This window comes from Rhinichthys klamathensis, unplaced genomic scaffold (genome assembly GCF_029890125.1).
Source record: "Rhinichthys klamathensis goyatoka isolate OS25496 unplaced genomic scaffold, OSU_Roscu_1.1 h1tg000181l_1, whole genome shotgun sequence".
NCBI classification, from domain to species: Eukaryota; Metazoa; Chordata; class Actinopteri; order Cypriniformes; family Leuciscidae; genus Rhinichthys; species Rhinichthys klamathensis.
In genome coordinates this window covers 2,155,226-2,179,947 of record NW_026606709.1, presented here as the reverse complement: position 1 = coordinate 2,179,947, position 24,722 = coordinate 2,155,226, and the positions used below count along the sequence as shown (strand labels likewise).

Below are 24,722 nucleotides of genomic sequence, written 5' to 3'. Positions count from 1 at the left end.
TTGAAAGCATTAAAGCTGCCGTCGGCAACATTTTTTTGATCATATTCAGTGAAATCGACACTATAATCTGACAGAACAACATAAATAAAGTGGTTTTAGAAAAAAACCCGAGCTTCTAACTCCACCTGGAGCGTGTTATTTGTTTTGCAAAAATCCACAGCTCCCGGTTCATCATGTCCAATCAGCGCAGGGGGGTGTGAGATCTGACTGTCAATCACAGATCGGGCACACGCCACCCCTCGCGCACGTTACAATCACATGCACACGCCTGGAGTTCGCGGAAGTTCGCGCAGTAACGAAGAGTGATGGCGGAAAATCAAGTAAGCTCATTTAGAGTATAAATGACGTTAGCAATTGCAATCTATCGGTACATTAGCCAGGACAGCATACCTCCAAATACTCCATGGTGTTGATGGATGCTGATGAGACGGGCGCGTTCCAGGGCTCTCAAGTTTTGAAGACAGGTAAGAGTGACACCCAGCCGACGGGGGGTTGGATACATTTTTGTCATTGGTTGTTGCGTTAAATCTTACCCAGATACAATAGTGCAATTTTCTGATTGGCTATTGTGTAGCTCGACGAACAACACCAGAAGAAACGCGCTTGATTCATGTCGGTTCCACAGTGAGAGCGGCGCGGCCAGAGTTTTGGGCGCTGTGGCATATTAAATATATTACAAATAGTTTTTCAGCGTGAGAAATACAATGTGTGGCGGGAGAGCGTGACAAAAGACCGAAATGAGTGACTGTCACGCTCAATGCGTGACACTTGAGAGCCCTGGCGTTCACTGAAAATCTGGTGCACACGCACTGACGAGCATGAACTGGGTGGGAGGGTATCCGTTGATAGTGGGGGAGGGGCATGAGAGTTGTAAACATTCAAAATTTTCCTAAATCCACTCAATCTGCCAGACTTGCCGACTGGAGCTTTAAGGTGTGTTCATGCCATGCCATAATTACCGCAATTACGTGAACTAGTAAAAAGCGTTCATGTCCTCGTAGCGCTTGTAATTACAGTTTGTAAGATGGGAATTGTCTGAGAGCTCCTACCTGTACCACCTGACCGCTACAGATTAATTTAGGTGTTGCTAGAAGTGCCTTAGAAACGCATAATTCCTAGCCGAGGAAGGAATATAATGCAATGTCACGTGTTGTCATTTTGAGACTATGGTAATTAAGACATGGAGTGAATGCAGCATTAGATCCCACCCTCCCTTCAGAGCGCTCTTGAAAGCCACGCCTCCTCCAAAACACATCGAGCAAGTCACCCACAGCAAGAGCAGATTCTGCAAAGCATCACGAGAGACGGCGTTTAATTACCTCATGTCTCAACGTAAACAACTTACAGAGCAGCATAAGTTCATTGTCTTGGTTCAGGAGGAACTGTAAAAGGGGGCTGCTGTTTGTTTACGCTGCCTGGTGACTGTCTGTCTATAACTACACAACGATGACGTGTGATGTCTGCGCGAGCAGGGTGGAAATATGTTGTTTTCAGGCAGGCAGGACTTCCACAGATTATGATTTCCATTACACGAGAGTAGATGTTAAAACTTCATGCTGATTTGTACTCAGCTTTCGCCAAGATAAGCAAAACTAAGACGTAGCTTTACAGTAAACTATGCTTCTCCATCCATTTACGCTTCTTTCCATAAGGTGGTGTGACTCCCCTTCTGTCTGGCGTTAACGGCTGCAGTGTACTTGGCGCGTCAGCACACGCGACGGCTGCAACTACAGGACCAGCACGACAACCGTCTGGATTGAGCCGAGTAGGGGACATCTTTAGGGTCTTCAAGTGGGCACCTTCCGTCCTCAGTGTTTCGTCGACTAGCCCACGACACCTCAAGAGGGCTCGACAGTGACTCTGGCGTCCCAGAGTCACCCCCTCTGTCCCCCACTCAACTCAACTCAGCCCAGCTTACTGACCTCTACATCCCTCCTGCTGCTGAGACCTAACCACAATCTCACAATCTCTCCGCAACCCAACCATACGCGCCAACCCGTTTGACTAAGGCTGTCGAGCCCCACTGGTGCGTTAATATGCAGTTTCAGTGGCAACGGTTCCGTATGGCATACCACCTACCGCAAAACACAATATCTGCCCAACCACCCGTCATTCACGCAATATCCACAGGAACGTATACAACTAAACCAACAGACTCTTCAAGTTTTCAAGAATTCTACGAAACCGTAGCGTGGCGGCCTGTACACAGCCAGCTAGAATCTTTCCGCCTCAACCACAGCCAGTTGCTGCACCTTTCTGCTGCTTCAGATAAGCTCTTTACTGTGCGACGCAACTATTGGCCACTGAATCCGACGTCTCTAAGGAACCGGGTTGTAGAGTGTGCCACAAAACCTCGACAACCCACTTCCACTGGATAAACCTGGACTCTCCATCCTCGCTGTTCTGCTTCAGCGGCCAGATGAGCATACCGCAGTTTCTTCCTCTCATATGCCTCATCTACCGCATCCTCCCATGGCACTGTTAACTCTATCAGTTGAACAATGCGTGCTGATCCAGACCACAAAACAATATCTGGTCGTAGGTTAGTGGTGGCAATCTCAGGTGGAAAAATAAGCCGTTGATCAAGATCAGCCAGCATCTTCCAGTCTCTAGCAGCTTCCAGTTGTCCTGGGCGAGAATTGGTGTTAACACCTTTTCTTGGTGGTTGCTCGCCTGGGCGGAGGAATATTGTCTTCTGCATGTAATGTTTTGCTAGAACAGAAAACAGAAAATGTATGCAGTAATATATATATATATATTTAGACTTAGACCTTCTATTATTGATTGCTATCAGGATGTGAAGAGAGTTTAAACCAGAATAACAAAAAGTGTTTATGAAAAAGATTGCCTAGCCTACCCTACCTTTTTAACCTTTAAAATATGAAAAATATTCTCATAAAGCTATATGCTCTTGTAAATCATTAGCAATCTGGGGTCAAAGTAAAACTAAAAGGCATAATGGAGGGCATCTCTAACTCACAGGTTACTCCTTTCGATATTTGCCTGCAAACTGTGTCTCTTCAGCTCAGACCCCTTACCATTTGGTAACCACTTCCCATAAAAGGACAATGCTTCTCTTGTTCCTTTTCCTTAAATCCCACTTTCCTTTCACTTTTCTGACTCATATATCTTTGTCTTTTTCATAGCATTCCTTCATGTTTCTCTCCTCCCCTGCTGCCCCTCTCCCTCAATCGCATCTGTTGTGCCTGTAAACATTGTCTTGTTTGCTGAGATTAAGTTTTCTTTAACACTGTGCAAACAACTTGAGGGCTGAATTGCGCTCCAAAGTTACAAAAACAGATTTCTCAGAAATCAAGAGAAATTAGCTAGCAGCATTAAAATTCAGCAAGCAGCATTATTAAGCTCAGTGGTTCTCAGCTGGTGAGGAGCGTATGGGTCACAGGTCTGTTTTGATCCTGGACATAGGCTAAGGGAGACAGCTAAATGCAAATAATAAAACCAACCATATAGTCATGCGTGAAATAACAAAAAAAAATAGCCTTAATAAATTTTGAAAAGTATAGGAGAATGTTTTTTTTTTATCTCTTTGTCATTTTATTTCTTTATTTAATAAATTAAGTTGCAATTTCTATATTTATTTAATATATTATAACAACTTAATAAATAGCCAATTATTATGGAAGGCAGCTTGTTGATGTAAGCTTGTTTCCGCCGGAAATGTTTAAGATATAGGCCTAATTGCGACTTTTATCTCACAATAAGATAAACTCGCAATTGCGAGAGAAAAATCTAAATCGCGAGTTTATATTTTGCAATCTGACTTTATAACTCGCAATTGCGAGTTTATATCACACAATTCACAATAAGTCAGAATTACAAAAAAAAAAAGGGTAAAGGTAACAAGCCGCAAAATAACGTTTTTTTTTTTGCCGCAAAATAACGTAGGCCTACCTTTTTTATTTTGTCCGCCAGAAAAACAAATACGCGGCCATCTTTAGAAATTTGTTCTTTGTGGAAATCCGTTTTTGGGGTAGCTCTGTGTATTTCTATGGCATCGTTGTCAACGAGTAGCCTAATTACCTGGTAAATTACTCATGATAACTAGTTAACTCTACAATAAATAATTACAAGTAATGTTTGAAGCGGATGTCAATACAAATGTCAGTAGACCGGGAAGATTTTAAAATGAGCGGTTCATTCATTAATCCATCAGATTCATGCTTAAAATGGAAACTGGAAGACAGAACACAACGAGACGAGAGCAGCGCTGAAAAGGGGTGGGGCTACATAAGGTCTAATAAATGGCAAAAAATATGAGAAAATTTCTTACCCTTTTGACATTTTATATCTTCTTTTTTTTATAAATTAAATTAACATATATGTATTAATAAAAAAAGGTGTTTTACATTTTAACCCTCATGTGGTGTTCAAAACCCTATAACACCTGTGGTGTTCCCGGTCAAAAATGACCGGCCTATAAAAAATAGCTTATAAGTCACTCATTATCCCATATTTTCACCCAATCTTGGATTCAATCTTTTTGTCAACTTGTTCTCTTTCAATTAGGACTGGTTTTATATTTCTGTTTGCATCTGATTAATCGGGGGCCTCATTTGTCTGAGAGTAGGCATCTCATTTTTTTAGTAAAAAACAAATCATTTATGAGTAAATTTGGAAATATGAAAAAAAAAAAGAAAAAAAATGGCTACTGTTGATCACACTAGTCTACTCTAATGTTTCACCAGGAATTTTGTTTTGAAACTTTTGTTTTGTAAAAAATATGGCACATAGTCACACTTGTGGTGTTCCCGGTCAAAAATGACCGGCCTATAAAAAATAGCTTATAAATCACTCATTATACCATATTTTCACCCAATCTTGGATTCAATCTTTTTGTCAACTTGTTCTCTTTCAATTAGGACTGGTTTTATATTTCTGTTTGCATCTGATTAATCGTGGGCCTCATTTGTCTGAGAGTAGGCATCTCATTTTTTGAGTAAAAAACAAATAATTTATGAGTAAATTTGGAAATATAAAAGGTAAATATGAAAAAAATGGCTACTGTTAATCACACTAGTCTACTCTAATGTTTCACAAGGAATTTTGTTTTGAAACTTTTGTTTTGTAAAAAATATGGCACATAGTCACACTTGTGGTGTTCCCGGTCAAAAATGACCGGCCTATAAAAAATAGTTTATAAATCACTCATAATACCATATTTTCACCCAATCTTGGATTCAATCTTTTTGTCAACTTGTTCTCTTTCAATTAGGACTGGTTTTATATTTCTGTTTGCATCTGATTAGTCGTGGGCCTCATTTATCTGAGAGTAGGCATGGTCAAAAATGGTCACAATGGCCGACCATTGAAAGTGAATGGGAGAGACTGAAAATAACAGAACAATTTAGTTTTCAGGAGCATGTTCATTATTTTCATGTACACATATGAGCATGTGTGCTTGCAAACATCGAGCCCTTGGACCTGTGCATGTATCGATACATTTATACACACGCTACCCAGACACACACGTTAAAACACACAAACTTTTTTAAATATTACACACATTCTTTTCCACAGAGAGAAATTTGATCCTACCCTAACCTGCATCTAATATACATTTATCCATCTGATATTACCACACACACACACACACACACACACACACACACACACACACACACAGGCCGTGATCAGATTTTTGACTCAGAAACTAGTGAGGAGGAGGAAATTCAGGATGCATCTTGCAGTGAAGATGTTTCTGAAGAGGAAGGCACCACTGAATCGGCTACGGAGCTTGAAACAACTGATGAGGAGCAGTCTTCCAGTGATGAGGGCCCAGCTGAGGTTACCGTTTCATTCTGGTCAAAAGATGGAACTTTGTCCTGGCCTTCATCCCCACCTATGAGGCAAGGCAGGTTTTCTTCTGAAGGCCTTCCTCTTCAGAAACATCTTCACTGCAAGATGCATCCTGCATGTCCTCCTCCTCACTAGTTTCTGAGTCAAAAATCTGATGAATAACATCATGTGCAGAGAGCTGTTTTGCATTGTGCTGCCACAAATGAATGACAAGCAAGGTGCTGTGAGGCATTTTATATATGCCTGTGCTATCACATGATGTATATTTGTAAATATTGTCTAGTTCTGTGTGAGAACCTCACAGTTCCAAAACAAAATGTCATAATATTTTGTCTGAAAGCTGTGATGAAACAAGACCATGAAAGAAAGATTCTTTTGAAGCCGGGTCACTGCAGTCATGGCCAGTTTGTGTGTGTGTGTGTGTGTGTGGTAATGTCAGATGGATAAATGTATACTAGATGCAGGTTAGGGTAGGATCAAATTTCTCTCTGTGGAAAATAATGTGTGTAATACTCAAAAAAGTTTGTGTGTTTTAACGTGTGTGTGTCTGGGTAGCGTGTGTATAAATGTATCGATACATGCACAGGTCCAAGGGCTCGATGTTTGCAAGCACACATGCTCATATGTGTACATGAAAATAATGAACATGCTCCTGAAAACTAAATTGTTCTGTTATTTTCAGTCTCTCCCATTCACTTTCAATGGTCGGCCATTGTGACCATTTTTGACCATGCCTACTCTCAGATAAATGAGGCCCACGATTAATCAGATGCAAACAGAAATATAAAACCAGTCCTAATTGAAAGAGAACAAGTTGAAAAAAAGATTGAATCCAAGATTGGGTGAAAATATGGTATTATGAGTGATTTATAAACTATTTTTTGTAGGCCGGTCATTTTTGACCGGGAACACCACAAGTGTGACTATGTGCCATATTTTTTACAAAACAAAAGTTTCAAAACAAAATTCCTTGTGAAACATTAGAGTAGACTAGTGTGATTAACAGTAGCCATTTTTTTCATATTTTCTTTTCATATTTCCAAATTTACTCATAAATTATTTGTTTTTTACTCAAAAAATGAGATGCCTACTCTCAGACAAATGAGGCCCACGATTAATCAGATGCAAACAGAAATATAAAACCAGTCCTAATTGAAAGAGAACAAGTTGACAAAAAGATTGAATCCAAGATTGGGTGAAAATATGGTATAATGAGTGATTTATAAGCTATTTTTTATAGGCCGGTCATTTTTGACCGGGAACACCACAAGTGTGACTATGTGCCATATTTTTTACAAAACAAAAGTTTCAAAACAAAATTCCTGGTGAAACATTAGAGTAGACTAGTGTAATCAACAGTAGCCATTTTTTTCATTTTTTTTTTTTCATATTTCCAAATTTACTCATAAATTATTTGTTTTTTACTCAAAAAATGAGATGCCTACTTTCAGACAAATGAGGCCCACGATTAATCAGATGCAAACAGAAATATAAAACCAGTCCTAATTGAAAGAGAAGAAGTTGACAAAAAGATTGAATCCAAGATTGGGTGAAAATATGGTATAATGAGTGACTTATAAGCTATTTTTTATAGGCCGGTCATTTTTGACCGGGAACACCACAAGTGTAACAAGGTAACAAAACTCCCACAAAAAAATAAGAAAATTTTCAAAAAAACCCTGAGATTTAGTTAAACCGTTTGGGAACAAAGTCACTAAGTTTCAGTCCAAAGCGATAACATTAACTAGTATTTTCGGGAAAAAGAAAATCTTCTCCGGGTCAAATTGACCCGAACACCACATGAGGGTTAAAAGGTATAGGAAAAAATGTTTATTATTGGTTGCAGAGAGCATCAAACCACTAACATTAAATATTCATTTAGAAACCTATTTTGTGCAATAGATATTTCTGGTTTTGGGTCACCACTTGATGTCTAATATACAGTAAAATATGGGTTCTGCAACACAAGCAAAAAAAAAAAAAAAAGAAAAAAGAAAAAAAGATGGACCTCCAGCCTATAAAAAAAATCCCGAATAAATATCCCTTGTCTATAAAATAAGGCAAGAAGCATGAGTATTTTGTAGTAATCTTTATAAAGAACACTGATTTAGTCACCGAGATTAGAGACAGCACATCAGAACGTATTGCAGGCACATTCTGAATCAGTCGTTTCAGTCAGGGGATTCACAGCTACAATTCTGCAACTCCATGCTGATAATAATTCGTTTTCCCAGACAAAACAGATCCCCCCCCCCCCCCGACACACACGTGACACGTAAGAGTGTAAAGTCTATGCAAGACATATCACCAACAAAACCCAAGCATGAAAATACTTACATGCTCATCTACATTTACAACAGTTAACAAGACTTCAAGAACACTTCTATTGTACATTATTGTGAGTTCTCGATGGAAGTCTTACGATGATGACGTTTTATATACATCTACTTACAGCTGGAGATCAACAACTCCATGTGAGAGATTTCGATCGGATATTTACATTCTCCGCCCACATTTTACACACATGGTTGCTGATAATAAGAGCAATATCTGTACAACTGAGAGGCATCATTTCAATGCTCGAAAATACAAATCTAGGAAGCATATTTAGTAACATCTATAATCAGTGCTGACAATGATTGAGTTGTTTTCTATCCCAGAGGACTAACTCTTTGCACCCCTAAGCCATGATGTCGTATACCAGAAAGTGGAACCTGCATAACAATGCCACTTTTTTAGGGTCATCACATTTGCTGCTGTATTTCTTCATACCGCTTTAATATTCCAAGGTTAGTAGAGGTACTGCATCTAACAAAACCATTATCTGTCACAAGTGTTATTCCATTTTGAGACGACTTGCAAAATGGCATTGTTTCCTTTATGGCTGTAACCTAAAACACAGATCAAGTCTGTTGAGAAGAGATCACCACAGTCTTAGATGGAGAACTACGAGTGCATTGCTACTGCCCATGAATGAACACATTTAGATCGCACTGCTAGAGTCCTGGAGGAAGTGCACGTGTTAGGATCTCAGCATGCTTTGATGAGGTCTGGAGGTTTTAGACGATGGATCCCTTTGAGGATGACAGATGAATGGAGCGAATGCGCGTGGCTAGCGTCTTCTCCAGGTCGTGCAACACGTCGGGGCAGCAGTTCTCCACCGGAGTGTTATAGAGCAACTGTTTAAATGGCTCAAGCTCTATGAGACCTGCCATGTTCTTCAGAAAGTAGCCCTCGATGTAGGCCGACAGCTCTGGTGCCTCCAGGAACTAACAGAAAAGCAGGGGAAAGAAAATACTGAGAATGTAAAGAATATTCCATATATGTACATGCCAGATGGGAAAATTCAATCTAAGAACATGTGAGATTGTAACATAAACAGACTGCCATTACTTTAGCATGGTTGTAGATCTCCACACAAGTTTCGGTGTTGATGTTCTTGGCGCAGATGATCTCACAGTGTCTCTGTAATGCCTCCAGCTGGAAGAACTTAGATGCAGAGAGGAGCTGGAAGAGAGGGGGAAAGGAGAGAAGGTGAGAATATACAAATATAAACCTCAATATAAGGCTAATTTTATATTATATGTCAATAAATAAGTGTAAAATTAGTGCTTTTTTGTGTTTTATTTACAGCAAGGATGCATTAAACGTGAGAGTCAAGACATTTATAATGCTACAAAACATTTCTATTTAAAATAAATGTTGTTCTTTTGAATTTGTTATTCATCAAAGAATCCAGGAAAAAAGATTCATGGTTTCCACTAAAAACTATTAAGCAGCACAACTGTTTCAACATTGATAATAATGATTCTCGAGTAATTGCAGTAATAGCAGCTGAAATTGTACTTTGCCATCACAGGAATAAAATGATATTTTAAAATATATTAAACACTGTACATATATACACAGTAAAATCAGAAACAGTTTTTGTTATGCTGGTTGAAAGACTCTTCACGTCCTGATAGCAATCATTAAGCTAAGTGGTCTAAATGTATTTACATGTATTTATCGTCTGTGGAAGGTGTAGGACCATAAAATGGGATCCTATCACTGATCTATATATAATGAGTCATTATATAGATTAGTGGATCCTATGCTTTATGATCCTATGGAGGGGATCCTATGCTTTCAAAGCTAGCTCGCTATTGCTAGCCTCTCCGATTGCCTACCCTACCTTTAAATATAAACATTCTATAAGGACTGAAATGGAATTAATAATACTTACATCCATAACCTCAGTGTTTCTGATGTGAAGTGAATCCGTTCCACCAAAGTACAGATACTGCATCACCAGCTATAAGGGAAAGCATCAGTATAAGGGAATGCAAAAATGTCCATTCACTCTCAATAAAAGTAAAAAAAAAAGAACAAGACATGCTTGCATCTTTTCAGAGCATTAGTGCAGGAGCCAGACTGTACCTGAAATACATTGTATTTGACATGGCTGATTTCGATACAGGTGTTCTCAGCAGCTGGTCTGTTTGCTAGAAGTAATTTAAACCTTGGGTATAAGAAGGAGAAGTTAAAACAATGATAAACATAACATACTCTATACAGAATAACTATGAAGGAAAATAAGCTGTTATTATGCCTCATATCTGTGTTATTAATAAGGTACAGTAATTGAAACAACAAAACACAAGTTAAAACGTCACTGCGTGCAATTATACAGTGATTCCTTTTAGTTGGATGCAGTACATCAACTGACCTGTTGGAGGCGGTGAAGAGCAAAACTTTGTGAGCGTAGAATGGCTTGCCCTCCACCAGGAAGGTCACATCTGACATCTCCTTGTTGTTTAGAAAATGAGGATCTGACACACAAACATATCACCGATGCATTTTTATTAGACGCAATTGTCATCTGTGGAAATCAACAGCATGCCACAGTTGCTGTCAATAGAGTTCAAAGTGGGCATCCAAAAATGAAAATTCTGTCATCATTTACTTCTCAATTCTCACAATGTTCCAAACCTATATTACTTTCTTTCTGCTGTGGAACATAAAAGGAGAATGCTTTCAAGAAAGTTCTGGTTTTTTTTTTTTATCCAGTTACAAATAATAGGGCAAGAGGAATGGAGCTTTTAAAGGTGCAAAAGCACCACAAAAGTAGACAAAGTGAATTGTGCATTTTAAATGCAAGTCCGTTGAGGCCAGGCGACTGCTTTGTGTGAGAAACTGAAATTTAAGTCTCTATTTACTGAAAATCTTTACATCAGCCCTAGATCTCCTTGCAATGTATGCGAGAGTAAAGTTTGTTCTGTGAATGCATTATTCTCTTGAGTCAGATCTTTTGAATTAATCGATTGTTCCAGTTCACAAAAGTGGTCTCAATGATTTGTCTGTGAATCGGACTGTTGCGGCTCATCTCCGTTTATTTTTTATTTTTATATATATCTATATATATATATACATACATATATTTTATTTCTAATTAGCTTTTAATTTAAGTTTCCATTTCAGTTTTTAATTCAACTAAAACCTTTTATATCAGCTTGCCAAGGCAAGTTTTTCTTCTAATATTTATATTTTGTTTCAGTTTTATTCATATTAATGGTTTTCATTTTTTTTAACCATAGCAACACTGAACAAAATTATAATGAAGATTGGAATGGAAATTAATTAAAATAAAAACTGTATTTAATTGCGGTACATCCTTTAGAATGTCTCCTTTTGTGCTCCACAAAAGAAATAAAGTCACACGGTCTGGAACGACATGAGGGTGAGAAAATTATGACAGGATTCTCATTTTTGTGTGAACAATCCCTTCAACTTGCATTTAAAAATATTTTTTAATGGCAGAACCACCCACAAATGACATTTTCACTTGACATTTTATTAACAAAGAGAGTGCTCAGTTTAATTAAAAAAGATACATTTGTTCTGGTCATAAAAAGCTTGCAGTTGATTGTATTTTACAGAGAGCACGGCACAACCTGATATCTGGTGCTACATACCCAGTCTTGACGTCTGTTTCCTCTTGATCTCGGTGAGTTTGGGGATGGGATACGGCCCGTAGCACTGAGTAAATAAAACAGCCAGCTGCTGACTAATAACTTCATTCTGCAAACCATGGGAAAGAGTAAAGGGTAAGACCCCTCATCAAGTCCCATTAGAAAACGACACATTTTGACTTGCTTGAGGGTGTTAGCAATGCAAATGTAAGGGTTATCATGTATATGTGTGAGCTTGCATAGCAAAATCACAGCATCTGTTATTGAGAAGTATCAATGCATGGTGTTTTTTGGGATCAGTACTTTGTTATAGAGGTGAGACGAGTGCGTTGCATGCAGGAAGATGCTTAAATCCCTGTCAGATCGCTCTCTCTGCAGTTTGAGCGATCAGCTCCTTCTCTGAAAGATTGTTAAAGGTTCCTCATCAACTTGACATTTCTCTCAGCCGGCCTGCTTCTGTCTCTACAAATCACCTGCTGTCAGCACAGCACCACTATTTCCTCTCTCTCTCCAACGTTTCTTCTCTTGGTCTCTCACTCTTTGTACTAACAAGCATACACACATTATCTGTGAAGGTTGAGCAGGGAGCCGAATCTGTCAGTCATCCCTGCAGGGTTCAGAGGAAGGTTCCTTGACTCCACCATAGATCAACCTTGACAAACACACTCACACATTCACCTACTATCTTTACTTTATGTACTGTCTAATATGCTGTTGAGGGAGTAGATATAGATGTGTGAAGTAGATATAATGGTCAGCGTCTAAGGATTCTTTTTAGCACCCTAGGTTTCAAAGCAAAGCTCACTATTACATAACACTGTGGGAGGACGTCAACAGAACGCGCGATTCAAATTATGTGAGCTTCTGCCTTCACTTCCTGTTCTGAAGAACCAATGTGTTCCCCAGGGTTCTGGACTCTAAAGATTCTGAGAGAAGTAATCATATATCTCAGGCAAGCTTCTAGCAACAGCAAGATCAGAGGTTTGCTTCCCAAGGATTTCACATTAATAATAAAGTGTAAGTGCAACACGCTCTGAACGAATGTGTCTGCCAAATAAGGTATTATTGTTAACACAATCAGTTTTATTTTGGCATTATTAATATAGGCTACTATCATAGTATGTATTAATATTTTGAATTGGATATTATTTTTAAATATTCATTTATTTTTTTAATCAGTTGTAGTAATTTTTAGTCCTTCAACTTAAACTTACTTTATTTCAGTTAGTTGACAAGGCAACATATTTAATTTTTATTTTGTTCAAGTTTTTGTTTTGTCTTTCATCTAATATTTATATATATTATTGCATATTGCAAATTAATTTTAGCTTTATTTCAATTAATGATTTTCAGTAGTTTTAGTTTTAAAGTTAACCATAACAACACAGAGCAAAATTATGAAGATGAAAACTGGAAGTGAAAATGAATTTAATTAGTTAAAATAAAACTAAAACTATAAATGTTTTTTATAAAACTTTCTTTTTTTTTTTTTTTTTTATATTAGCACTGCAGTCTGTGCAACATGGAAGAAATCTTGTTTAGTTGTTACATTTGGGCTCAAACAAAAATGAAATGAATGAAAAACTATTTATGAACCACTAGGTGTATACTGTAAACTGAAATTGAAAACCAAAAAAAAAAAAAAAAAACCTAGTGACATTTTAAAACTATAATAACCATGTTGCAAGATGAAGAAATATGGGGTCAAATGTAGAAATTTTTGCTTGAAAGTTTTGCTTGTGTGTTAGTTCACCTTGCTGGCACGCAGGATCTGGAACATGAGTGGGAGGCCGTGTGTTATGAGTTCCTCTGTGTACTCCTCCTCTTCAATAGAGCTGAACTCTTTCAGCAGACCCTGGATCAGTGGCCGTCGGTGCTGCAGGAAACAAGTTCGCAGGGACTCCAGCCAGGTGTGCAGCGTCCAAGGCACGCCTGATACACACAAAATACATGACAATCACCTTTCTACTTTTTAACATGTAGGAATATTATGCGATCAGTAATGTGGAGTTGACTTTGAGCAATTATGGTTGGAAATATTTTTGAAAGAAATATGAAATATTATTACAATTTAAAATAACTGTTTTCTATTTTAATATATTTTAAAATGTAAATTATTCCTATGAAGGCAAATCTAAATTTCCAGCAACAGTCTTCAGTGTCACATGATGCTTCAGAAATCATTATAATATGCTGAGTTGGTGCTGAAGAAGCATTTCTTATTATTATCATTGTTGAAAACAGTTGTGCTGCTTAATATATTTTGGGAAACCACAATAATTTTTGGGGGATTCTTTGATGATCAAAGAATACTATTTATTTGAAATATAAATCTTTTGTAAGATATCAAATGTCTGTATTGTCACTTTTTATCAATTTAACGCACCCTTGCCTAATAATTGTTTTTATTTCTTTAAAAAAAACACCTTTTGAATGGGAGTGTATGTACATTTTTACATTTTATGAAGAAAATATCTGTAGTGCTTGCCTATGCAAATTCTTTTGGCACAAGCCAAAAGAGCCCCGATTTTCTGGTGTACAGATATAACTTAGGTCCCTCCTTCAATGCAGGTCCATGCAAATTGTGCCAGTTTTATTGCCCATTTTTGTCCAAAATAGTAAAATTGTTTATAAAAGCAATAACACACCTTAACAAGCTATTCATAACCTTAAGCTACATGTACAGTAAGCATTAGCACTGTGTAAATTCTAACTTAAGTTCTGCAAATTCATTGTAATACCATTATTTTATTACTGTAGATACTATAAGAGCACTGACCTAGACTTCTGATGTCCAATGTGATGTCGACATAACCATGTTCAGAGCTGTGATACATCGCCTCCTTTAGCGCTTTGAGTTTGGCTTTCCCTGTGCGGGATGCTTCAATCTTGAGGGAATTCCTCTCTTCCATCTCTGATCCCTCAGCCAAGATCTCCTGCAGAGACAGAACATCCGCCTTCCCCTTTTCCGACTGCGACAGAAGCTTGCAGAACACGTTCCTGCAGCACGAGGATGATACGATTTTGCAGGTTTTATTAATAAATTACGAGACTGTGTGTGTGTGTGTGTGTGTATTTGACTGATGCGTGTGTGCGTGTTACCTGTGTCCATGCGCAGCAGCCAGGCTGTAAGAGTTCATGTCCCCTTGTGGTGCGGTGGAGATGCCGTTGCGGTACATGGTCCCAACCATGGGGTCTGCTCCTCTCTCCAAAAGCAGACTGACCAGCTCAAAGTTTCCTACAGCAAACAAACTGCTGAGTCTTCTCTTGTGGCCTAATTCAGTAATTGGAGAAGGAAGTGGCGCTGTTGTCCGCAGTCTGCAGTGTGAGCTTTCTTACCTGCAGCGGAAGCTAACTGCAAAGGCGTCTCGGTGTAGTTCTCCATCCCGTCCTGCAGAGAGCCCTCCACATTAGCTCCAGCGTCCAGCAGGAGCTGAGATAAAAGGAAAGGGAGAGGTTTTAACAAGTGTGTAAACTTTCCGCTGAGATTAAAGGGTTAGTTCACTCAAAAAAGGAAATTCTGTCATCAATTACTCATTTCGTTCCAAACCTGCAAGACATCCGTTCATCTTCAGAACACAAATGAAGATATTTTAATGACAGAATTTCTGTCCCTCTATTGAAAGTCTATTCACCCAAATCTATGACGGTACAAAGTGTTCATAAAGAGATCATTAAAGAAATCCATATGAAGTGAACAGTTTAATCCTAGTCTTCTGTAGAGACATGATCGCTTTAAAACTAAACTAAACTGGTTTAATTTAGGTTTTCATACACATATAAATATTGATCTGCTAACTTACACAGAGCACTTTATACATGCGTATAAAAGCCTAAATTAAATCTGCTCATCATATAAAGCGATCGCTTCTCTTCGGAAGACTTAAATCGCTCAATTCATATGGATTTCTTTTACAATCTCTTTATGAATGTTTTGAATCATCAGTGTTATAGGTAAATAGATTTTGTGTTTTGAAGATGAATGAAAGTCTTATGGGTTTGGAACGACATAAGAGTGAGTAATTGATGACAGAATTTTCATTTTTGGGCGAACTAAATAAGAGTTTAATAAGAGACAACAGCTCAGCTCAGCCAAGAGACAATGACAGTGAAATAAGCAAACGCATAATGATTCATAATGGTTGTATGACTTAATGATAAAATGAGAGATCACCAAGCACTCCAATTCATGCAGACAAGGTTTTCAGGAGAAAACTGATGCATACGCTACAGGAATTTGATTCTGACTCAGTTGTTTGGCTCAAAAATCTAAAGGTCGGGTGGGAGAGAGAGGTCACTACCTGCACCACGGGGATGTGCTGGTGAAGTATGGCGAAGGTGAGAGGCGTAGCCTGCCGGGTCTCTGGGAAGACTGAGGGGTACTTTTGCACTGTGTTTGGCACCTACGGGAGGTACAGGGGACAGAGCAGGGCACAAATGAGAGAGATGGAGACCTTTAAAAACCTGTCCTGGGAAAAGCACAGAGACGCTGCGCTCAGCTGAAAATATGGAGATAGGAGAGGAGCTTGACCTTTTTGCCACTTTATAGGAGCTGCCTGCGCAGCATATTCATATACAGCAGTGGTCACCAACCTTTTCAAGCCTAAGATCACATCCCAAGTCCAAATGTAAACCAAGATCTACCACTTGCAGAAAATTATGAAAAAACAAGGCCACAATGTAGTTCTACTTTGACATTCTTTGTTGCCTGTTAGTCACTAGGAAAATATTTATTTAACTATACAAATAGTATATAACTATACAAACTGTCAACTATAATTCAACATTTTCAACAGTAATATAACATTGTTAAGTATATATCCACAGGCTTATTACTCATATATAAACACACTAATCAGTCAATTACAGGCCTAAGCCAATAATGTACTGTTTCATTTTCCCTTTTAAAACATAGGCTATTTCAAATCAAAATGGTAAGTGCAACTAGCATACAAAATATTATGACAACAGTCATCCTTCAATTCTTCAAAAATATTTTCACACAAATTACAGACCTACTACTATTCATTACCTCAATAATCAATCAATTACAGGCCTAAAACAGTCATGTACAGGACTGATTCTCTTTCCCTTTTCCAACAACATAAAACACAGATCTCCTTTTAACAATAGCCAATACAGGGTTTTTCCTGGCTCAAAATGAGGCGGAGGTGGTAAAATCGGGGTCCGGGGTCCTGCCCCCCGTGAGAAAAATTTGTACATTTTAAAGATAAATTCATTAATCTGGTGCACTTTGAGTCACTCGAATCTGTTGTTAAAAATAAAAAATAATCCACCCGCCAACCACCCATATTCTTTGATTTAGATATCTGCATCTGATCATCACATTACAATTATTCAATTAAGCATGATAATATGGTAACATATCACACTGAAGTAGGCTGATTTAAAATTAACATTTATTTAAATTAAAAGTTCTTCTTTTGGCAAAATTACATTTCCTTTATAGCCTAAACAGAGGCTTTAGCCTACTACCTTTAAACTTAAATTGTCAATGTTTCATTTTTGAAAACACTCTTATCGGAATAATTTTTTGTACCTTTATAAAGGGCATTTTCCCCCTAATTTTATTTAATGTACTGGTATGCTCTAAATTTCATTTCAAATTCTTACATTTTATCAATACATTCAATTAAAATAATAAGACAAGGCTGTTACCAATCAAATTTAATAATTTACATTGAAAAATTAAAACTCTGTTAAATGAGATTATGAGATTGTTTTGAATATTTTTTGAATATACAAATAAGGAATGTTGAAAAGAATGATACTTTGAAACTAAACCGCCAGTAGAAGCGGCAGGCGGCCGTCTTAATGAGCGAGTCATTGAGTCATTCATTCCAACGATTCGTTCAAACGGCTGATTGATTCAGAATGAGGCGGTTTAATAATGGGTAAGGTTAATTGAATCTTTGACTCGAGCGATTAGGTCAAAACGCTGAATCATTCAGTAATGAATAATGGATGAGTGTTGCTAGCTGTGAGATGCGCTGGTTCTGTTGTTTGGAACTATTTTCGCTGCTGAAACAGAACAAAAACAGTAATTACGTCTAAAAATGTAAGTAACTTAATTTTAACTATTTGTTTATTGAACTGTTATGAAATCAATATCTTGGTTTCAATCGTGCTTGCATTCAGGAAAACAGCACTCTGGTCGTGTGTAGTCTATAACGTTATATTGTTTCTTAACTATAAATTTGACGGAGGTGGCCGCCTCATAATTGTCTATGCAGGAAAACCCCTGCAGATTTCAAACTAGCAATAGCCTACTCCCTCACCGTTGTGCCATCGTTTCGTTAGCTTGCGTATCGATGTGAGCGTAGTGTGAAGTGGCTGAGCTGGTTAAAGCGTGAAGCCTTGTTTATACTCGACGCGTCCGCATGAGCCAAAAATGACGTCATTGTAACGGCGCGCGCGCCTCCGCATCCCCTAGACACCATTTACTACACACAGTAGGCTCACACATGGTGCATTTTTAATTAATAAATAATAATGAATACAAATATTGGTGTTTTTTCTCTGATTTTGAAAACTCTTCGCGATCGACTTAAAATGCTTCCAAGATCGTTGGTGACTCCTGATATACAGTATATACTGTACACACACACATATATATATATATATATATTATACACTATCATTCAAAAGTTTGGACTCTGCAAAATTTATTTTTAAAGAAATTAATACTTTTATTCAGCATGGATGCATTATATTGATCAAAAGTGACAGTAAAGTACAGTTATAATGTTACAAAATCTTTCTATTTCAAATGAATGTTGTTCTTTAGCACTTTCTATTCATGAAAAAATGATCACGGTTTCCAAAGAAACATTAAGCAGCAACTGTTTTTTAACACTGACAATAATAAGAAATGCTTCTTGAGCACCAAGTCAGCATATTATAATGATTTCTGAAGGATCATGTGACACAAGACATTGATAATAATAATAATAATATTATTGTCAATGTTAATATTATTATCAATAAAGGCTGTTGAAAATTCTGCCTTACTATCACAGGAATAAATTAAACTATCAAAAAAAGATCTAAGAAGTTTATAAGATATTTTAAATTATATAGGCCCATTCTCACCAAGGATGATAAAGGTATAGTTTTAAAAAATAGATTTTAAAGAACAGCAGAGTCCACACCATAACTATAATGATAATGATGACACAAGAGGAATGATATCATGGCAATTCCTTTCAGAACGTTTTTCCAGCTTATGAACGACAAAACTGGTTATTATTGCTTATAATAAACAGAATGTTATCATTCGTTGGTGTGGACGCTAATATAGTTATTGTTATAGTTATCATTATTGGTGTGAACGGGCCTTAAAACTATTTCACAATATTATGGTTTTTACTGTATTTTTAATCAAATAAATGCAGCCATGGTGAGCATTTGAAAGGCAGTGTCTATATAGTGAGGTCCAAATGTCAGAAACCACTTTGAAAAACTGGGATTGCATTAATTAAAACTAGGAAAATTAACATTGATGTTAGCTTTAGGATTTTGACAAATTAAACAAAAAATTAAGAAGTTCAAGGAAGAAGAAATATTTACGATTCTACACTATTTTAGATCATTAATCAATTAAAGCTAGGGGTAGGGAATGATTTTCATAAATACTGTTACTGTTACACTGTTCAACTGTATGAATCTCTTCACATCCTGATAGCAACCAATAATAAAAGTGGTCTTCTATGGAAGTCTCAGGACCAAAAATCGGTTCGAATCAACGCCAAAATGAACCAGCAGCAGTCAGGAGGTACAAGTCAGAGCTCTGTAAGTTGTTTACGTTCATTATTATTGTAATGTTATGTGCTTTGAGACATGAGTTAATTTAACGGCATCTCTCGTGACGTTTTGTAGACTTTGCTCTGGCTGTGTGTGTCCACGTGTTTTGAAGGAAGCGTGGCTTCAGAGACGCTCAGGGAGGGTGGGATCCTATGCTTTCAAAGCTAGCTTGCTATTGCTAGTCTCTCTGAAATTGTCTACCCTAGCATTAAGCAAAACTGTGATATTGATTCATGATTGAATCTTGCTTCCATTCAAATTATGAGTCAATTTATGTATATATATACATATATTTATTCTTAAGTTTAAAAATTGAAGGTTAACTTCATTACATCAGTATGTTGCCTTATTTTCTATACAAACAAGTCGAAAGTCTTGTGAGATGTTTCTAAAGGTGTAAGGCTTTGCGAGTGGGAAATCAGCACCTGATTCATAACAAACGTCAATAAACTCTTTACATTTTTATGACACAGTTGCAAACAATATTATGTCTCTGCTACAGGTGACTAAAAGCATGACTTGTGCTAAAAAAACATCTCTGACACATTGGTGGAAATAGAAACAAATACTGAGTGTGTGTATTACTGAGAAATCTGTCTGTACTAGATTCTGGGGCCGTGTTTGGCAAAACAACACCTAGTGACAGTGACTTCCAACAAAAAGCAGAACTCTACCCTGACGAATCCCTGATGGGCATGCAAAGCAGTCTGAGTTTTCTCCTGTTGTGCCACAACACAGAAAACACAAACACTACAAATGAAACTACATGACGAGCAGGATGAGTGTACATAATGTGTATATAAGAACACAGCAGAGATGTAGTCACAAACCTCACTGTTGATGTCAGCTCCTGCATCTAGCAGCATCTGAACCATGGCTTCGTCACCGCGGACACACGCATACATCAGAGGGGTCATGCCCTGGAAAACACACAGAAGACCACACTGAGCATACGCCAGACATATCTTCTGATTGTAGAGTAATGACAGAATGCAACTTGACCATATTGTTATGCAGGATTTCATTCAAATACATAGATAACTAATCTACTGGAAAAGCTTAATGCTACTTAAAATCAAGAGTTGGGAAATCAGATAACAAGTGAACTAGCTAAGAAACAAATGTAATGGCAAACATTTCCACTTCCCGAGGTCGAAAATGGAGCAAAGCAATCAGTAATGGAAAGAGCACTGGGATGTTTCCTAAAAAGCTGGCTCTGATTAATACAGTCAACCGTCAAAACACTTTTTCTTTCTGGGCTTCTATAGGGAAAATATTGTAATGTGTGCAAGCTCTTAAAGTCTGCAACCTTCTGGCTTACATATTTAGTTGCCTTTATCCATTTACATTTTTGCACCTGGAGTTGCGCCTGCTTTTTTACTGGTGTTTTTACCACATGAACAAACTGCTTCAGGAGTCTGAACCTGCAACCTTTAGGTTATAAGACCAGGCAAAGACCATTACAACACACAATCACTACCACAGTTTTCTCAAACCCCCAGGAGACTTTTTGTAAAAAAATTTTAGGCCTGTAAAGGTCAACATGTAAATTTAGGATATTAAAGAAATATGTTAAACTTTTTTTTTTTTTTGCATTCACATGCAACATATATTTAATTCCTGCTGGATAATTACATTAATTAAATTGAGATTAATTGTGATTATTTTATTCTACCGACAGAGAATGTTTTCAAAAGAAAACAAATCTGCAAATAGTTTTGTAAAAAAAAAAAGAGAGTTAATTTTAGATCAATTCAATAAAAAGTTGATATTTTAACAATTAGCCAAAAAGCCAATTATTTAATTGAGGAAATATGTATTGATTTTCATCATCTTTTATTGTCACACTTAACACCTACCCTATCATACTGTTTTAATAAACTTAATGCCATTTTGTACTTGTATTTATGAATGTGTCTGTTATCATTAGTGTTGAATTCAAAACATGTGATACTCATTCTAACCTGTTCACTCATACTGTTGATCCCACCGGGCCCAAGTAAGTTGATGGCCTGGTTGACAAGGTCAGTGCGGCCGCAGTTGAGCATGCGGAAGCCCAAGTCCTGCAGGAACTTAGCCTCGGTGGAGGCAGCGTCCAGCTTACGTGACACGCAGAAACAGTCATCCGTCCTGCGGCACACACACAAAAACATCTTTCTGATGTCTTAACCCTCTGCAAAAGTCACACATTCCAAGTTAAATATTCATCTATGTGTGAATCTTTCATTGCAACACTCGGCTTAATAGCAATAAAGCAGCAGTTATGGTGCAATGAAGGGCTGGTGTGAGGTTGACTAAGCTTGTTTTCCCTGTACAGACTGTTTATGAGCCATTTCCATTTCACTCATGATGGGTAGCAATATCTGGTAGCTGGATGTTAATTTAATGGCATCACGCTTACTTCAGCTGGCGGGGTTCACAGTCCACCCCGGGCAGCAGGAGTCTGGCCGCTTGCCGAACATCATCGCTATCCACTGAAAAGCTGCGGCGGTGCTCTGTGTGTGCCAAAGCCACTCTGATCCACTCCATCAGAGGAGGCAGTACTAGAAACGGCCTGCAGGGGGAGACAAAATGAGATTACTGTTCTCTAACAAATACATATTTGTTATTTTAGCATTATTTATAGATTAACATTTTGAATTAATTTTATTTTTTACTTTTTCCAGCTTTCATTTTAATTTTAGTTAAATTTTTAGTGATTTTGTTTGTGCTTTTATGAACTTTTTAAAATATATATATAATTCCAAATAGTTTTATTTCAATTTCAAGTTATATTTCAGTTAGTACGGTAATTTTAGTAGCCTACTTCAACTTAAACTGATTTCATTAAGTTACCAAGGCAACATTTCTAATGTCGTTTAGTTTAGGTTTTTCACTTAATATTTTATTTCAGCTATATTTCAATTAACAAAACATGTTTCCTACCAGTAAGTTTTACTTATTGATAACAACACTGGTCTTTAAATACCTACATCTCAGAGAGACAGAAGCTATTATCACAGCAACTGATTTAATCAGCTCAACTAGCAAAAGACCTTTTCATGACCTTGGAAGATGAAAATAATCTGTTTTATTTTCTTTCTAAGCTAAATCTTATTAGCAGTTGAGCAATGTATCCTGAGAATTTCTATACCAGTTAAAGATTAAGCAAATTAATTAACCAATAAATAATCACTTATTTAATATCTTTTAAAATGACACTATAATTTCCCAGCAGTTACAGGAAGTGTAATCTACTCTGCATTTATTCATAACGTGGCATTGTTTCATTGCAGTCTGTTGCACTGTTTTACATTTATACTCCTCTGCATTTCATCATATTACAGTGTCAAACTGAATAAACGACTACTTGGCTTAAGGTAAGTACCATGAGCGAATGCATCAATCAGAAACCACCCTAACAAAAATACCCAGACAATTTGCAACGCCTACAGTAGGTACAATGGAAGTCCCCTCACCTCTCGGTTTGTAAGGTGACCTTGGAGGGCTCTACGTTGGGGTTCTCCCACTCCAGCTGAGGGCAGTGCATGAAGTAGCAGAGCGTATATAAAGCCTCGGGCTCCCAGTGGATCAGGCTGCTCTTCTGAGGGAGCGGAGTGCCGTTGCTGTGGTTCTTTATGCTCAGAGGCTGGAGGTGATGCATGGCTCTGGACACTAAATCACCTGCCGGGGCACAAGAGACCTTTGGTTTGCTGAGAATGATCTAAATGGTGAAGGACAGTACTGTCGTCGCATTGACGTGACAGCATAAAAAAATTAGCAACTCCGTCAATCACTGTCTGCTAGTCAGCTGTTTGTAGGTCCTCGGCAGCATGTTTGTCAGTAATGAAATTCTTGGCCAGTCCATCAAAATGAATATTACCCAAACCAGTTATGTAACATTGCCACAGTATACCTGTCAGTACCCTATATATCAGTCTAATACTAATATATATATATATATATATATATATATATATATATATATATATATATATATATATATATATATATATATATATATAATTACCTATATATAAAATATATATACAATTTCAATTCACAAATTCTATCAAATTCTATTTGCATATAGCCTATATTCTTTAACAACATCACATTCTTTTTTTAGCTTAATTCAGCTTAGTTCAGTGTGTTTTTTAGTGCATTTGTTGATATTGTTCCTGCTGCTTTTGTGATTTTTCTTTTTTCTATGTAAAGTGTCTTTGAGTACTCAGAATAGCGCTTTCAAAGTATTAAAGTATAAAATGTATTATTATTATTATTCTAAACACATGGATATTGAGTTGGGTCCAACCCCTGAAAAACAGCCCCATACCATTTATCTCTCCTCTATCAAACTTTATAGTTGGCACAATGCAGTCAAGGCAAATGTTCTCCTGGCATCTGAAAAAAATCGCTCATCAGACTGCCAAACAGAGAAGCGTAATTTGTCACTCCAGAGAACACTTCTCTAGAGTCCAGTGGTGGCGTGCTTTACCCCATTCCATCTGACACTTGACATTGTACTTTGTGATGTGAGGCTTGCATGTAGCTGCTCGGTCATGGAAACCCATTCCATGAAGCTCCTGCCGCACAGTTTTTGTGCTGATATTAATACCAGCGCAAGTTTTGAAATCTTTAGCTATATGGAATCAGCAGTTGACAGCAGACTTTTACACACCATGTGCCTCAGCACTTGGTGACCCCGCTCTGTGACTTAACTTGGTTATCCTTGTGGTTGCGTTGCTGCTTTTCCTGATGCTTCCACTTTTCAATAATACCACTTACAGTTGACCATGGAATATCTAGCAGGGATGAAATTTCATGAACTGACTTAGTGCAAAGGTGGCATCCTATCACAGTACCATGCTTGAATTCACTAAGCTGTTCAGAACGACCCATTTTTTTCACAAATGTTTCTAAATGCATACTACATGGCAAAATTGCTTGATATTATTTGGCAAAAAGGGGGTAATTTACAGCTACAGGTTTTATTTTACTATGCAAAAGCAATGCATAGAAAAACAGTTATCAATAATCAGTTATTAATATTTCGTTGGTTCTTTCTTGTTTGCAAGTGTTTATAATTTCTTTGTATGAGAGCCCAGCCAAAAATTATGCCCACACAATTTTGCATGTTTCATTGCATTA

The 24,722-nt window shown here is 37.4% G+C and overlaps 1 protein-coding gene across 2 annotated transcripts in view; it reads right to left on the bottom strand.

The window, feature by feature from the left end:
* Positions 1-8,540: 8,540 nt before the first annotated feature.
* btbd11b (BTB (POZ) domain containing 11b) overlaps positions 8,541-24,722 on the bottom strand; it is a 66,943-nt gene continuing 50,761 nt past the window's right edge. The window contains exons 3-17 of one of the 2 annotated variants that reach the window (XM_056261251.1): positions 23,051-23,255; positions 21,994-22,146; positions 21,557-21,722; positions 20,423-20,512; positions 16,070-16,171; positions 15,108-15,201; positions 14,871-15,006; positions 14,548-14,768; positions 13,522-13,700; positions 11,772-11,877; positions 10,526-10,628; positions 10,237-10,318; positions 10,043-10,111; positions 9,211-9,324; positions 8,541-9,086 (exon numbers count right to left, since the gene is read on the bottom strand). In XM_056261251.1, the coding sequence (XP_056117226.1) occupies positions 8,877-9,086; positions 9,211-9,324; positions 10,043-10,111; positions 10,237-10,318; positions 10,526-10,628; positions 11,772-11,877; positions 13,522-13,700; positions 14,548-14,768; positions 14,871-15,006; positions 15,108-15,201; positions 16,070-16,171; positions 20,423-20,512; positions 21,557-21,722; positions 21,994-22,146; positions 23,051-23,255 (2,030 nt within the window). In that variant the 3' untranslated portion in view covers positions 8,541-8,876. The remainder of the gene's footprint in view (positions 9,087-9,210; positions 9,325-10,042; positions 10,112-10,236; positions 10,319-10,525; positions 10,629-11,771; positions 11,878-13,521; positions 13,701-14,547; positions 14,769-14,870; positions 15,007-15,107; positions 15,202-16,069; positions 16,172-20,422; positions 20,513-21,556; positions 21,723-21,993; positions 22,147-23,050; positions 23,256-24,722) is intronic. The other variant, XM_056261252.1, reaches the window with a different exon arrangement.